General features: G+C 39.3%; 2 protein-coding genes across 2 annotated transcripts; both read right to left on the reverse strand.

Moving 5' to 3' along the window:
• Positions 1–2,407: 2,407 nt before the first annotated feature.
• LOC111665417 (ankyrin repeat and SOCS box protein 13-like) lies at positions 2,408–12,385 on the reverse strand. The gene is made up of 6 exons (XM_023420410.2): positions 12,241–12,385; positions 10,413–10,600; positions 10,129–10,285; positions 9,881–10,015; positions 8,571–8,762; positions 2,408–7,248 (listed from the first exon to the last, which is right to left on the reverse strand). The coding sequence occupies exons 1-6, from the start codon at positions 12,281–12,283 to the stop codon at positions 7,121–7,123; spliced, it is 843 nt and encodes a 280-aa protein (XP_023276178.1). The 5' UTR covers positions 12,284–12,385; the 3' UTR covers positions 2,408–7,120.
• A 50-nt stretch (positions 12,386–12,435) lies between these two features.
• asb13a.1 (ankyrin repeat and SOCS box containing 13a, tandem duplicate 1) lies at positions 12,436–16,975 on the reverse strand. The gene is made up of 6 exons (XM_023420416.2): positions 16,819–16,975; positions 15,605–15,792; positions 15,123–15,279; positions 14,902–15,036; positions 13,555–13,746; positions 12,436–13,430 (listed from the first exon to the last, which is right to left on the reverse strand). The coding sequence occupies exons 1-6, from the start codon at positions 16,859–16,861 to the stop codon at positions 13,273–13,275; spliced, it is 873 nt and encodes a 290-aa protein (XP_023276184.1). The 5' UTR covers positions 16,862–16,975; the 3' UTR covers positions 12,436–13,272.
• Positions 16,976–17,201: the final 226 nt, after the last annotated feature.

Below are 17,201 nucleotides of genomic sequence, written 5' to 3' on the forward strand. Positions count from 1 at the left end.
ACAATGCCATGAACTCTATGAACAGTTTAACATTACATTTTCATGTAGCTGTGGTCAACAGAGTCATGATCTGATGATATATTCAGTATTTAATTAACGACACTAAATCAGATCCATTCTTCACCCCACTTATGAGCCATTCCCATTCCGAACACACACACTTATGTTAACACCCCGCCATGTTCACTTCAGATTTATACACTGTTGTAGCTCACTTCCCATTGTCATATATGTAATGTAGTATATTTACATAGGAATTTACTGTAATTAGCCTTAATGGAAGCTAATCATACATTTTCTTCCACTCAGGATTCTCTGCTTTGAACTCATCTTGATGTCCACATGATTTTACAGTAAGTGTGAGTGAGTATATTTGAACTTTTTGTGCAGCTTGAGGCATGTATGTGCAGCTCACTTCAGTCTGCAGTGTCTAACTGGGACAGGAGCATTTGACCATCACATCATCCAGCTCTGTTTTTCTCTGATCCCACTTCCTGTTTGCTTTGCACCTCAAATCCACAATCTACCCTCCTTGTTTTTTTTTTTTTTAATTTATTTCCTTCTTCTCCTCTTGTTCTGCCAGGAAGTGATCCCCTGTCTGTTCATGGTGTAATGAGGAAGATCGATTTCTCACGAGACAGAGGGAGCTGTGTTTCCTGACAGGCTCTGATTAGTTAGCCACAAGATGGAGAGTGACCATAATTACAGGAGCTTGTTTTCTCTGTGCCCTCTGGGCCTGAACACATGTGGTGCTGACTGGGGGGGGGGCAGTTTGGTGTTGGCTCACTGATACTACAAGCATCTGGCTGACGAATCATTTCTTTATCTGTGGCACAGCCTAGTGGTAAGTGAGAGTAACTGAGCTTAGTGTAGGACACAGGCACTTTCCTCAACCTGCAGTCATGATTTGAACTTTAACGGCTAAAAAACAGTATTTCACAAATGAATTTTCATGATAAAATCAGCAGACGTTTACATTTGATCACGTTCAGAACTTGCACTAAAACTTTACAGACAAATCCACCACACACCAGGAGCACAGGAGGCATCTAAGCTTAGGACTGAGTATCAAACTTCGAAAAACACCTCGTCATTTGATACCAAATTTCAGTCCCTAGGGAGTAAATGAGTCAATCTTGTCAGTGTATGTGAGCCAATCAGCATGCAACATGCTTGGGCCAAGCTCACACGATTTACACCAACACGTTTGAGTGTGTAAAGAGACCAAGCTTAAAAATAAAACTAAGGAAAAACTACAATCTGTAGCATAATGTGTATTTTAAATTTATTTTCGTTAAAATGGGTTTGATACAGTCATGGGTGGCTGCCTGATCGCATTTAATCAGTGGAGTAAAAGGTGTTAAAGTGATAGTTCAGGTTATTTGACGTGGGGTTGGATGAAGTACTTATCCATAGTCAAGTGTATGACCTGCAGTAGGTTCAGATCAGTGCACTGTCAGTTTAGAGAAGCAGCAGGAGGACCAATACAGAAGCTGAGTGATGAGCTGCTGTGGTCGGGGACAACAGTATTTTACCCTTAAAAATAATATCTGCCATTTGCTTCGGAACTACCGTATTCCTATGCACAAGTACACCTACAGCATGCATTGTATAACTCTGCAGATCAGCTGTTTGAGTCAGTAGGTGGCTTGAGCGTGAGTCAGTGTATATGTGGCTAAAATACATTTTAATGCTGACTCCGTCCACAGCAGCACATCTCAGCTTCTGTGCCGGTGCTCCTGCTGCTTCTCTAAACTAGCAGACTACAGACCAGCACCTCACACACTATCACTTTAAAGCAGCTTTAATGAATATTTATTATATTAACTATGGCTCAGATGACTACATACAGTGTGAAAGGAGCTGCTCATAGCGATGAACCATGACTGTAGTTCCCCTGAGCTTTGCAGAGCATTTTAGTATCTTTTAGCTTGTTGTTTTGGTTTGATGGCAACTCACGGTCTCACTGCTCTCATTAGACGCAGCAGGCTGCTGTTTACTGTGTTTACAGCAGAACCGCTCTAACATCCAGAAACATTAGTCAGACAAAGTTAGCAATTAGCTGATGAACATAATGGAGCATTTAGCAGCTAACTAGTTAGTAAACTATGCAAACATTTCCTAACACATTCACCGAGTGGACTCAAAGAGCAACATGAATCTGAAACGAAGAACCTGACATAAGATCAAGAGTTGAGGCTCAAGGAATGTAGCCATGTAGCACAATGCTAACCAGTTAGCTAGAGGGAAGAGCTGTGTTGTCAGCATCAAGTAACTAATATGAACTGTTCTTGGTTTGTGTTTAGCAGACAGGAAACACAGTTCAGGTGCTAGAATGTAAAAAAATGTGTAAATGTCCTTTGAATGAAAGTCAGGTTGATGCAAAAACACGAGAACAACAAACACGTCAATGGAACAATTTATTCAATAAATCAACATTTTTGTACAGTTCAATAAGACAAATATTTATGACACATTTCGTGGGATGATTCGACAGCTTTTTGTAGCACCTTAAACAGATAAATCAGTGTGTCCTGAACATCAGAGCGGATTAAACCTGACTTCATTCACTTTAATAAGAATACTTAAACTGAGCCGGCACCGTTTAATATGATGAACCGGGAGGAAAGTTTCCCAACAAGCCAACCGCTCTGTTGCTCAACCTGAAGTCCAACATTCCTATTTTGGAGTTTTTGTTTTTCATCTTAGATAACTGGACATACGCTGCATACCTGCCCTCCTCTCTGCTCTTTCCAGTCCCTTCTGTAGACTTCAAGTGTTTTGTAGTGGTTATTTTAAGCCCTGAGTACAAGCTCCATCTGTATCGGGGTCAAATATTTTATAATGCTCTAAAAAGGAATGCTCCATATGAAGAAGGAGAGATCTGTGCTTCGGGATTATTTACAGGCTAAGACTATAATGCCTTTTTTTTAAGGAAAGGAAACTAGTCCAAAAACCTTCTAAGGATGGAAGATTATTTTATAGGAATTTATATTCTGATTAAATGAACTCCCACAATTTGGCCCACAAGACAAGCTTCATATTAAGGCCAGCATCGTGCAGCTCGGGCACGTTTAGGGAGAGCGCCAAATCAGGAGAGTGAACTGAGAGATTTGGATGCAGCTCCACAAGCTTGAAGTATTAGTTTTGAATGCGTTGTAAAGATCTGTCATTAAACAATAAACACGGAGGTGCAGACGTCTAGGAGAGCTGACAGACGGCCTCTTGCTCTTTAAAGCCGTGCGAGGTAACTGCCCGCTGGCAGCTCCACACAGAGGCAAGAGGTTTTGAAAATTGTGAACTTAGACACCTAGAAAATCCTGAAGGTTGACGTCAGTAAACGGCACGTGGACTGTGTTTAATGTTATAGATCAAGAAAGGGAAAAGAGAGGAAAAAGACCGAGTTCAGCAGAGGGTTCGGCTTTTTATAGCGCTTGTTCACCTCTATTCTGCTGTTTTAAAAGGACTATATCAGTGTTTTTGCATGTTTCACCCCATTTACCACATGACACTCACTTTGTATTCCTACCAAACATGTTGAAAACACACTGTAAGATTTGCTGTATGTATATATTCGCAATGTGAAAATCAGTTTCCAAGTGGCACCCCCGTGGCCTGAGGTGTAAGACTCTGACCATGAGCTCTCACCCCTCACTTCCTGTCATGTCATTGCCAAGTATCGATATTGATTTCTTCCATATTTGCCGATTTCACACTTAAAGATTTTCTTCCACTCGCAGTGGTCGATGGATCTGCAGGAAGTAGCCTGCAGTAGTCTTTATGTAGCAGATTTCCTCTTGATTCCCTTGCAACATCAAAACACAGCCAAAAGCCAATCATCAGAGTCAGCGACTTCCTATTGAGTATGACTTATTCTTAAAAGAACGCCGCGACTTAAAAACAATTTGTGGAAACACATGAGCACGTAGCAACTCCAGCTTTCTTGTTTGTGTCTTGTAGTTTTCTATCAGTGATGAAAAAAAACATATTTTTAGTTAAACAAAAATCTGAAAAACACTGATTTAAATAAAGGTGCTGTGTACCTTTCCTAATGTTTCAATTCAATCTCATAGTGAGACTCAAATAAGGAAGTTGGATAAACAGCACTATGCTGTGGTTTTCCTTGGTTTGAGATGTCTCAGCAAAAACTCTGTTATTGTTTTGAAGTTTTTATTTCCTGTGGGTGAAACTTTATTTGTGCAGCATCAAATGCAGCTTCAACACGAGAGCAGACAGAGCGTCCTGAAATTTCAGTTCACTGTAAGAGAGGGAGCATGAATTATTGTTTAAGAGAAAAGAAAACAACAAAGGTTGATTTACTGTTGTAAATGTGTTTGAGGAGAAACAGAGACAGAGATCATGAGCATTTACCCACAGACAAACCCTGTATCCTCAACTTATCTTCAAGTGTGTGTTTGGCCTGATTCAACCTCCATGGATAAATTAAAGATGAAGCTTCTGAAAGAGGTCACGTTGACTTTGAACAGAGCCAGTAAATCAATCTAAAGCGCTTTGTGGAATTCACGAACGACTTCCTGCACCTCCCTCTACAAATACCAAGACCCGACTAAGCTCTCTGTATCTATGAGCAGATTTAATGCAGCAACAGACACAAGGCTATAAATAGGCAGCCAGGATACTTCAGTGTCTGTATCAAACACTGGCAGTCGCCAGGCTTGGGGGTTTGAATAACAGGAATCTGAGATGAAGCGAAGCAGCATCTGGAGAACTTCACCCCGAGAGCTGCTTGGTATTCCTAAAGACATTTTACTTTCAGGTATCCAAGGAATGCTCAGCGAGCACAGTTAGTCTCTGTATTTATGGTCCACCTGCGAGTTCAGAGGCATGCTGGCTTTTTCCTAGAAAATCCAGGAACACCCCCCCCCCACCCCCCCCTTCTTCCAGCTCAGCTGACTGAGGGTTGGTTTTCACTTCAACCAATCACATTTGTCATCTCTCATTTCAATGCAAGCCTGATGATCCTCCTCCTCCGCATTCACCTCCAGTTTTCATCGGAACCAGTGTCCATGGGCCCGACCTCTGACCTCTGCAGAAGTCCTGCTGCACATCACATCCATGGACATCCTCAGCTGCTCCTCAACCCCTCACCACCACTGTCTCTAGACCAATGACTGTACATAAAGATGGGTAACATGGCAGCTCCTTAAAAGTGAAGCCAAAACATCTCCATCGTCCCCTGGTGGCTGGCTGCAGTATAGGCCATAAACCCCGCCCCCTCCATGTTAGCAGATGTATGTTCAAATGTTCATTTTTCTCATACGTTTGGTTTTAATTAGTTATTTGATACCATAAAACAGAATGTAACATCATGATAGACAGCTGTGATTGATTTGCAATTGGGTGGAGTAGGTGTATGGGTGGGGCTTTGATACTGCAGCTCCACCCCCTTATCATTACTGCAGAGACTTGATGGCAGCACTCGTAGATATTTTGGTTTCATTTTTGCACAATGGGAGGAAGTGGAGACGCGCCATCCATCTTTTATACAGTCATTGGTCTGGACTCCATCAGGGGATTTTCCTGTGACTACCCCCCTTTGAATGATGACATCACAATGGTGTCTAATCTTCATCTTTTCTGTTGCCAAAAACAATGCCATTTCTCCTCTCCCTCTCCCTGTGCTCAGTCACTTTCATCTCTAGGTAAATAATTATAGTATGTAATCTGTTCATATTTGTATAAATGACAAACCTTATTAAATGATATTTAAGACTTGTATAGCTGCGATTTATAGTTAAGATTACATGTGTATATCCAACTATCAATAAACAGATTAGGTAATAGTTTGTTTATTTGTTATTAAGTGAATGTGCCAATATCAACATGAACTGTTTTAAAGACCGGTGTGGCTGCAGACAAGAAACAGTGTATTTGTGCTATTTATAATAAGACAGTGAGAATGTAAGTTCAAGTTGTAACCACTTTGCATTCAGTTGATTTTTGTGCGTGAACAAAAAAAAAAAAAATCACAATCACAGCCGAGAACAAACTCCTGCTAACATCTGCAGCAGCCTACATTATCTGCCTCTCAAGATGGCCGCTGCGTCAGATTATGTGTCTAAAGTCATTGATCGCCTGCCGTGATTTGTGCAAGGAGAGGAAAACTCTGACATGCTGGTTTCTTTGGGCGTCCCCATGCTGCAATAATGGTCTTCTGCTGTGGCACAAGGGTTGTTCCCCAATTCCCCAAATCGTTCTGCTCAGCCCATCACTGCAGTGGTTCCAAAAAACTTCTTAAAGCAGTATCTGTTCATATGAATTGTTTTGTTGTGGCACCCCCGTACTTCTAAAGCTGATTAGCTTATACTGACTTTAATGCTCCAGGTCAGCTCATACTTGAATTTCTCAGATTGTGTTGAGAGCTTCGTAAGTTTTATTTATTTATTTTTTTCACTATTTCTACTTCAACTACACAACGCTGGCAGCATTACTACGATACCCAGAAAACTGTGAGCTATCATGTCATCAGCTGCGAGATTTTTAAAAAGATTGATTCTGATGGCTATTACCTGCATCGCAGTTTTTGACCTGTCGCAGGCAGAGCAGGGAACAGGAGGACTGCTAGCTAGTGAAAATGGATGTTAGCATGCAATGTGGCTTTGTTCGAGCTCAGGTGAATAATGTAGAAGTAGCTTGTTTGTTTATTTACAAGAAAACGTCACAGGGGACGTTTAATCTAAATGTTGCCTCTGCCTCTATAAGCCAGTGTAGGAACCACTGCATTGATCATGAATTTCCCCTAGGGGATAAATAAAGTATCTATCTATCTATTCATCTATCTATTGCTGAAGTGATATTCTATAGTCATACTGTATATTCCACAGACTGACAAGAGTTCCTGTTCAGGTCGTTGAAAATCTAAGTGTTTGCATGATAGCGATTCTTTAACATACATAAAATCATTTTGTTAGTGTGCGTGTAAACACATTAAATACATTTACATTTTGCTTTCAAGTCTTGAAATGAAAGTAGAGTCGTGAAAACGTGAGAGAGCTGTGCTCGTCACTAACCTTTACATCTACTGTTAAATCAGAGAGAGGTGTGAATTTCCACTCTCTCTCTTTGAGCATCGACGCAGCTCCTCCTCCCAGGTGAGCTCTCACTGATAGCAGAGGTAGCTGATGATGAGTTTGGGTATGTCCAGTTGACCTATGACCTTCAGAGCTCTGGTGCCTAGCTTCTTCCTCACGGCCAACCTGCTGAGCTGCTGCAGACTCATGGGAGAGGCTGCGGACAGAAAACAAGGGTTAGATGCTTGATTTCAATATAACGTGGCTTAATGTTTCACAATGATAAAACTGGATGATGTGTGTCATTGCTGTGGAAAATGTAACTATGGTGTTTGGAAAAGTATATCATTAATTCTTTCAATAATAAATATGGGATTTTTGGAAGTATTTCTACCTTTGTCTGCTTGTCTTCTGGCAATAAATAAATAAAATTAAATGAGGACAAAACTGAAATCTTGTTCAATAACCTGGATTAAATGTGAGGTTACAAGTGCTGGTGTTATCTTAGATTCAGATCTGAGCTTCATTCCCACATCAACAAGGTGACAAAAACATCATGCTTCCACCTTAGAAACACAGTTAAACTTCAGCCATTTATAAATCAAAAAGATACTGAAGGACTGATTCATGCCTCGATCACTGTAACGCACTTTTTACTGAGAGACTTCAGCTCGTTTTACACCCTGCGGCTCGGCTGTGAACCAGAACCACGAGGAGAGACCACATCAGTTCAGTTTAACTTCCTGTTACATTTAGAATCCTTATATACAAAGGCCTTAATGGGCGAGGACCAAGCTACTTCGCTAACTCCCTTGTTAACTATAGACCAACAAGAACACTGAGATCATCTACTGCTGCTTTACTGAAGGTTCCGCTAACAGCTGTAAGAAAATCAGGATCAAATCAAAGCTGTGGAACACACGACCTGTAGATATCAGAGAAGCAGCTGACTAAGTTTTTTTAAAAGAAAGATTAAAACTTCTCTCTTCACTTCAAACCAGCTCAGAAAATTTGCAATTATGCACTGGAGCTCATCTTTGAAATGCTGTTATAAGTCATTCTATGTGATCCATTTCAACTTTTTTTTATTCATTTACTGTTTGTATTATGTTGTTAACATATTATTCCATCTCATTTTACATTAAGATTTTTAACATGTTTCTATAGTCTTGGTGCATGTAATGTTTTTGTTGTAAAGCATTTTGCGCTGCATGTCTTGTATGAAAGGTGCTGTACTAATAAAGTTTATTATTATCATTATCATTATTATTCATTGTATTTTAGTATTAATCATCACCTTCTCATATGCATCAGTTACAGTGTCTAACCTTTATATGACCGACTGTACATATGAGCATCATGGTAAACAACAGGTGTCATTGATGTGAGACTTCCTGGAGGTGAATAATGATTCTTGCCTGCCATCTACTGATGCTACATTGACACTGCACTGTTGTATTGGTTTAAAGGCAGCTACACAAACAGGCTAATCAAAATGATTATTTCTACACGCCGCAGTGACTTTTGCAAACAACCTACTCTCATACAACTGTAGGCAGACTGCAGAGGGAGAGCCCGGCGTGGTGTAGTCCACAGGTCTCTTGTTGTGATGATCTCTGGCGTAGATGTTGGCCCCGAACTCCACCAGCGTCTCAATCATCTCCAGCCGCATGTTCTTAGCCGCGTGGTGCAGCGGCGTTTCATGTAGCCTGGTAGCGTTCACTTTAGCACCTAAACAGAAAAGGACATTAAAGGTCCCATATAGTGTAAAGGTATATGTCCATGTGTTCTTTGATTATAAAGCAGGTCTAGGTTCTATATTAATATTGTGACTATGACGAGTTTACCAGATTGTCCATGTTTGCAACTGCATTATGACACAATTATAACATGGCTTTGCCCAAAACAAAAAACTGTACCTAACTCATACAGGATTCAACTTCCTGACTCTCACAGACCACTGAAAAAATTAAGCTAGTGAGGTAGGAAATTAATGTAATAAAACTGGGCAGTTTATACCAGCGATTCCCAACCTTTTACAAATCAAAGCCCATGTCAAAATCTCACCCACATCTCAACCTGTAACAAAATGGAGACCAAATCATTCTCAGAGCTCATTTTATCTTAATGAACAAATGATCGAACATTCAGGACTGAACTGAAAGCTGGGGAAACATATAGGAATTTCCATTTTTCTTTCTTGTTTGGCGGTGAGGTCACTGGTCACTTGATTCACCATCTGTCTCTTGACTCTCTTTCATATTAAGTCTTCTTGTTGCTAACCAGCTTAGATGTTGATAATCCAGTTTTTACCATGGATGTAATCTGTTAGTGCACAATCAGACTGAGATAGCAAGCAAGTGTACGATGTCGTCCGGCGGCGACAACATAAAAGTTCATATCTTTGGCTTATCGCAGTGATAGGCCTTTTAACATTTAAAAACATTATTTATATATTTTTTTTGTATTATTACATCTTTTCAACAAAATTGTAGTGTTTTGCGAATGATTTGTTGGCCCACTCGCAATACCTTTGTGGCCCACCAGTGGGCCCCCGGCTCACTGTTTGGGAACCACTAGTTTAAACAATTTGTACTAAACAGACTGAAACATGCAAAGTACTCAGTATGGCCACATGTTAACCTGGTGCCTGGTACCATGGTGTCAGCTGAGGGAGGTATTATTACAGACCAGCTAATCTGTCCTCCACTTTCACAAGAATTGGAATCAAAACCCACAAATACATCTTCCATCTGACTGGATTTAACATGTGACCTCAAAAATCTGAGTGAAGTTAACATATAAGCAAGAGACAAACTTAAAGTCATGCAGTTTGTGTTTCCACTCACCTGCATTGAGCAGCACTTTGACACAGTCTATGTGTCCGTTAACACAAGCCACGAGCAGCGGGGTCCCGTAGTAAAGGTCGTACGCCTCCAGACAAGCGCCCATGGTAATCATGAGCTTCACACAGTCTGCGTTACCTGAAACACAAACGGCAGTGTTGTGTCATAAAAACCAACATCAGCCATTAAAGACTGGGTAAACTTGATTCCACAGACACTAGAGGGCATGTGAGGTGCGCTGAGGCACTCACCACCCATACAGGCCTCATGGAGAGGGGAGGCTGTGCGAGAGGTGAGGGCGGGGTTGGCCTTGGCGCCGTGCTCCAGCAAGAGCTTCACACACTCCAAACTACCAGCGGAGCAGGCATCACACAGCGGGGTGCTGCCGTCTACGTTCCTCGCATCCACCTGAGATGCATCATGGGACATATATATATATATATCCAACCTCTTCCCACAAAATAATATTTCCTCTCCTCATTCACTCAGTTGGTCTAATAACTCTGGAAAACTCCCCTCTGTGTCTTTCTTTTACCTGAGCCCCAGCTTCCAGCAGCAGCTGGACACACTGGGCCTGTCCGCGGAGGCAGGCCTCGTGCAGTGGTGTGATGGAGTCCACTGCCACGACATTGACTGAAGCTCCGCTCTGAATGAGGTGCTGTAGCTGGGAGGCCTGGCCGAGAGACGCCGCCTTGTGCACCTCTGTTCTCTCTGACCAGCAGCCTGCAGGAGAACAGGGTCAGACACTGCACAGAAACCTCAAAACATATATAGTCTCCTGTTCATCTCCTTGCATACACTGATCTGCTGGAAACCTGAGGCACAGCCTTATTTATAACAGGCCAACACTGTCTGCAAGTTGAGTTACTTGAATGAGCCTCTGTAGTGGATCAAATCCAGCTGAGCGTCATCTGAACACAAGCTTCAGTGGATACAAGAGAGGGAAATCTGAGCTTTTGTACAAAGGAGTTAAGTTGGTCAATGCCTCAAATTAGCTTATATTTGATTGCTGACCTAGAAACATTACATTAACCTAAATACATGTATCTGACCCTCAACTTTCTGATTATTTCCAGGTCTTCACTATTGTCATTACTGTCTTGCAATTAGGGCTCTGGGTTATATCTTATACACAGTTTTTTCAATAGTGACATAAACCTACTCAAATTAAAGTTGAAACTTTTAATTTAGTATCCAGACTGTTATTTCATTGAAGCACAGTCTGAAGAAAAAAAAAAGTAACTGTCCAAATACTAACAGTCTGAACTATATGTGGAGAGAAACATGACAGAAATATGACATATGACATGTATGTCCCAATATCAAGAGTGATGTTGCCATGTTTGTAACCTATAGTCGGATATAATATTATCACATATATAGGCCTACATCCTCAGTATATGAAGATATAAGTTTATAACATTGATGAAATACACATAGTAATATTTGTACATGTACATACATACATGTACAAAATATGTATATGATGAATTTTATAAGGTATTGTGATATATATTTAATTCATATATGCAAGTTTATTAAAAAAACAGAGTGTAAATGTATATATTCTTATATATGTTTATCTTATTAATTATTATTATTATAGATTAATCTATCTTCACATTCAGGGAAAATGGTCTCTGACTGTTGGATCCCACTGTTTATAATATCGACATATATTGACAGGCTCTGGGATGGATATATATTTATGTAACATATGTCTACAATATAAGCATACATACATAAACAGACAAACTTGTATGGGCTAGACATATAAATGAAAATTGTTCCAATCTCTAGGTTTTATATATAATTTTTACATATATATTTTTCATGTATGGACATATATGAAAATTCAATATATGTACATATATTTGCTTATGTGTTCGGTGGCTAATTAATGTGTAAACAGTATAAACTTTAACACAGACAATGCTACATACTAACGCAAAAAACTGTCACTTCCAGCAATTGTCCTTAAATTAAAGAAAGGAGTCTTAATTTTTTAGCAAAAGAGCCTGTATTTACCACACTGTTAGCATTCAACTCATATTTTAAGATGACAGAAACATATTGAAGTTAGAGGATTACTCTCCATACTCTACATTGTAAGCACCGCATATGTGTAATGCTATCTTCTAGCATCTACTGCAAAAGCTGTTAATGTAGTACAATCAGTGCACCATTCATAGGTGAGGCTAAGGCTAATTGCAGATTACATTATCCACAGTACAGTGTTGACAGCACGTTACAGTTAACACAACACGCCGGGGACAGCACGTTAGCTTACCCGCTGTCAAACTAGGTCAAATTCTGTGAAAGTGGCAGCCTCCCCGGCCATGTTGTCTTTATTTCATACTCACCGATGTCTCCAAAGAAATATGGCTGAGCATTTTCAATCTCCATCCTCCTCTTCTTTATCCACCCGGAATTAGCGATGCTAACTCACAAACAGCAACACACGAGATGTTTGTAAACAGCAGTATCCGGGTAATGTTTACATGCGGCTGCAGCAGCAGACGAGTGGCATACCCGGGAGTCGAAATGCATGCTGGGAATTGTATTTTTCTTTAACACCAGTATTTATTCTTCAATATAAATAATGTTACATAATACACGACATTATATCATAATACAACGACATGGACATAATTTAAGACGTAATGATGCAATGACGACATAATTCCCGTCAACCCACACAGAAATGTAATATATGACATATATGTCCCTTTATCAAGAGTTAAGTTCCTATATATGTTAACTATAAGGGGATATATTATTATTATTATTATTATTATTATCATTATTTCATGTATACATTCTCTGGATATATGAAGATTTAAGTTCATAACATAGATGAAAAACCCATGGTAAAATTTGTATATTTACATACATTAAAAATATCGATTAGATGAATTTTTACCGTATATGACATGTTGCATCTATTAAAACAACATACATTTAAAAAATCTATATGATTATCATGTTTTTCTTATTCATTTCTCATAAATTTAAGATTTCTATCCTGTAATATACTAATAATAAATAATATATAATATCAACAGGCTTTCGGATGGATATATATTCATGTAACATATGTAACTTAAATATATGTAATGTACTATATAAGCATATGCATAAACATACATATTTGTATGGGTTATACATATATGTCAAACTGTTACAATTTTCTAATAGGTTTTATATGTCATTATTACAAATATGTTTTTATTTTATATGTATATATATTTCATTTATGAAAATTCAATATATGTACATATATTACATCTGTGTATGGGACATGACATACATTAATCAATTTATGATGGATAACCTAATATGTTTTAAATTATAAGTAGATATGTTGTCCATGATGCAGTCTCTCATATATCCGTTCATGTGTCCCTCTGCAGTGATGGGGGACGGTCACAGTGCTGGAGGTAGCTGTGGATGCGGGGGGATACGTTCAGCTGACCTATGACCTCTGAGGCTCTGGTGCCAAGCGTCATCCTCACAGTGATTCTACAGAGCTGCTGCAGGCTCAGAGGATTACCTGATGAGAAGAAGAGGTTTTCAGATTAAAAAAAGCAAAACCAACAGAATCACAAATTAAGAAATGACTTCTAACAGCTCTCTGTCTTCTTTGGTTGTGATTCAGAAACAATTGAGGAATTTACTTTCATAAAACTCCAGGCAGGTGTGAGAGGGAGACGCAGGTGTTGTGTAGTCCACAGGTTTTCTTCCCAGGTTGTCACTAGCATACACGTTGGCTCCGAACTCCACCAGCAGCTCAATCATGTCCACCATGTGGGCTCGAGCTGCATGGTGCAGAGCTGTCTCATGGAACTTCACTGAATTCACTTTGGCACCTGCAGGAAGTCAAGTGGAACTTATTTTTTTACATTTATGGAATCATTACAGCTGAAATTATCAGAATGATTTGCTAAAATCCAGCTGACAATAAGCCTCCATTCCTGGGCCCATGTTGTTTGCTTGGTGATGTATTTTTCTTTAGCATGCAGCTATCAAACATGGACTTTGTCATAGTTTTGTCATTAGTCTCTTAGATCAAAGAGCAAAGGTCAGTCCGATGTTCATCTATCATACAGTAAGAAATGCAGGATAAAAGAAGAAGAATAGACCAGAATGCAATGCAGCCACACAGCTAAATCATATGATTTAAGAAACAGAGTAATTCAACAAGTCAATACTCAACTGGAAAAAATTTATATTCAGTTATTCAAAATGGAAGAAGCAACAAATCAAATCATCCCATTCTACTGCAACCAAAGATAATCAGCCTGTGCCATGGAAACATTTACTATATAGTTTAGAAATGTTGGCTTTTAGTCTGCTAAAGACAAAAGCCTTCTAATATCACTGAAACACGATGCACGTTTGTTTTAGCTCCTTAGTTCATTACTTGTGTATATTCAACTACTTGTATGTTCTTGTGTCATGTCATTATAAAGACACAAGGATTTATATGTTGTCATTTGCAAACTTAAGATAAGCATCTGTTATTATAAGTCATAACACTGGATTCAGACTGCAGCTGAACAATTACTCAAAATATTTCAAAATTGCAATATGCCCAAGTGTAATATCCAAATTGCCAGAGCTGCAATTTTTTAGATAAAGGTAAAATGTGTCATGTGTTAACAAACCGTAAATGAACCATTGTGGTACTCCAGAGACGCCCTGGCCCACAAATCATATTCTCCAGAAGTAAAGGAAGATGTTTGTTTGGTACAAGACAACAAAAACTACATCATCATCAGTTTTAGATTTTTTTCAGTGAAAAATTAAAAAGCAAAAATGACTAGTGACTCATTTTACAATATCTGCCAAAATAATCACAGTATGACTTTTTACATATCCTTCAGGCCTAATTTAGAGGCCTCTTCTCTGCAAGTTGTTGTGAGCATTGTGGGAAATGTAAGAAATTATTATTATTATTATTATAAAAGTAGAATTAAATGAGGCAGATTACAGGACAATGGGTAAATGTGGGTAATACTGACCTGCAATCAGCAGCTCCTTCACACAGTCCACGTGTCCTTTAGCACATGTGATGTGGAGTGGAGGTCCAAAGTAGACATCATACGCCTCAAGCTTAGCACCGCTGGCTATCATCAGCCTCACAACGTCGACACTACCTGAGAGGGGGGTGTACAGTTTCATTCACAGTGAATAAGGATGACATGACTGGGTGAACTCTCTCTTACTGCTGCTGTAGTGTTACCTCGTATGCAGGCCTCATGGAGCGGCGAGGCAGTGAGAGCTGTGAGGGACGGGTTCACTTTGGCTCCATACTCCAGCAGCAGCTTGGCACACTCCAGGCTGCCAGAGGCACAGGCGTTACAGAGAGGGGTGCTGCCATGGATGGTCCGAACATCCACCTGGAGAGACCACAGAAAAATCACATTTTATTTTTTCTATACATCTTTAGATGATTGTCAAGATTTTAGTAGCACATGTCGCAGTTGGCAAAGTATCAACTTCAGTATCAAATCCATTGTAACATTTGAGCCTGTAGTTTGCTTCACAAACCGCACAAAGATAGTATTTATTCTGTATTAGATTGCATCACCACTGCTTGTGATAAGGTGTCCCAGTTTATTTAAGCATTTTATTTATTCAAATCTGCACGAGTCAGGTTTGGTCCTCCATAGATTGGGGTTGGGTGGGTGGGGGGTGGCACAGGACCAGGGATGTTTATCTCACCTGGGCTCCAGCCTCCAGCAGCAGCTGGGCACACTTTGGATGAGCCTGCATGCAGGACTCGTGGAGCGGAGTGATGTTGTCCACCGTCACCATGTTGACCGAGGCTCCCCTCTCTATCAGCTGTTTCACCTGCAGCACCCTGCCGTGGAACGCTGCCTCGTGCAGGGCCGTCCGGTCCGCCCAGAAACCTAACACACACAGCAGCGCAGAAACAGTACAGTTACACATGTATAGATACCACACAAGCTTTGTTCAGTTATTCTGTCAATCGATCAATTGCACAGGTTTATCTCTATGTAAACACTATTAATGTTACAATAAATAAACTATGAATATTACTCACTATTTAAAAACCAACAACATAAACTTATGAACTTAATATTTTGTCTTAGCTTAACTTTTTTTTTCTGGTTGTAAAAAATAATAATAATATATAAATATAACATAAAATTATAATAATACATACACACATATATACATTCTTCTTTCAAATGCTGTTATAAGTATAACGTCTTACTGATTTTATGCATGCTGTGTTATCCATTTTTAACTTATTTTTATTTATTTTTTTCTGTTATTATTTTATTATTATTCCCTCTATCTCATTTGACATTAATGTTTTAAACGTGATTTTACATTTATTTTGTGTCTTTTCATGTGAAGCACTTGGTGCATGTAATGTGTGTAATGCACTTTGTGCTCCATTACTTGCCTGAAAGGTGCAATACAAATAAAGTTTATCATTATTATTATTATTATTATTATACAGTGGACCCGACTGTACATACATATACACGTGTATACATACACACACACACACACATACACACACACACACACTGATAAACCCCCTAGAGTTTTTGTTTATTTACAGTAAAATAAAAAATAAAGTGATAAAGTTATCATCTTTATGAAGCCTGCTGCCTAAAATACTTAATATGCTTAATATCTTCAGCCATAACTACTGAAACTACTCGATAAAAATGTATAACACTAACTGCTAGCAATGCAGTAAGTATTTAGCTAAAATGTCATTTAGCCTCACATAACTCTCGTATTAGCCTGTATGTGACGGTCATGGTTGACATTATTGTGGTCTGAATTTTAACAACAGTGCGGCAGAAAAAGTGACAGTACGAGCAAGAAACTGACAGTCTCGACATTCATAAGGAAGCTAACATTAGCTGCTGTGTAAACCTGTTATAATTGCTCACCGATATCACAAAGAATCGAGCGGCGTGCAGCTGTCACCTCCATGTTTTTACCGCTAATAACACGTTAGTGTTGGGGGACACCGGCTGAGGCACAGCACTAAATCCATAAACATTAGATATAACCATAGGATATAATGTTACAAGTGCCCAGTGGAGCGGGAGCAGAGGATTGTGGGACTCGTAGTTTCACAGGTGTCAGGTGTCCTGTGACGCTACTTGGAAATATTGTCGTGGTTTTTCTGAAGTCCCCAACACATTAAAAACTGAATATCATGTAGTAACACTGAAGATATCTAATATATCAGAACTCCATTGATAGAATTGACCAAACTTTTACTATATTTAATCGGTTTTAACTTATTTTTTATGTATGCTGCCATATA

The sequence above is a fragment of the Seriola lalandi genome, unplaced genomic scaffold (assembly GCF_002814215.2).
Source record: "Seriola lalandi dorsalis isolate HSWRI2012SDOR001 ecotype SW California unplaced genomic scaffold, Sedor1 jcf7180002054641, whole genome shotgun sequence".
Classification (NCBI taxonomy): Eukaryota; Metazoa; Chordata; class Actinopteri; order Carangiformes; family Carangidae; genus Seriola; species Seriola lalandi.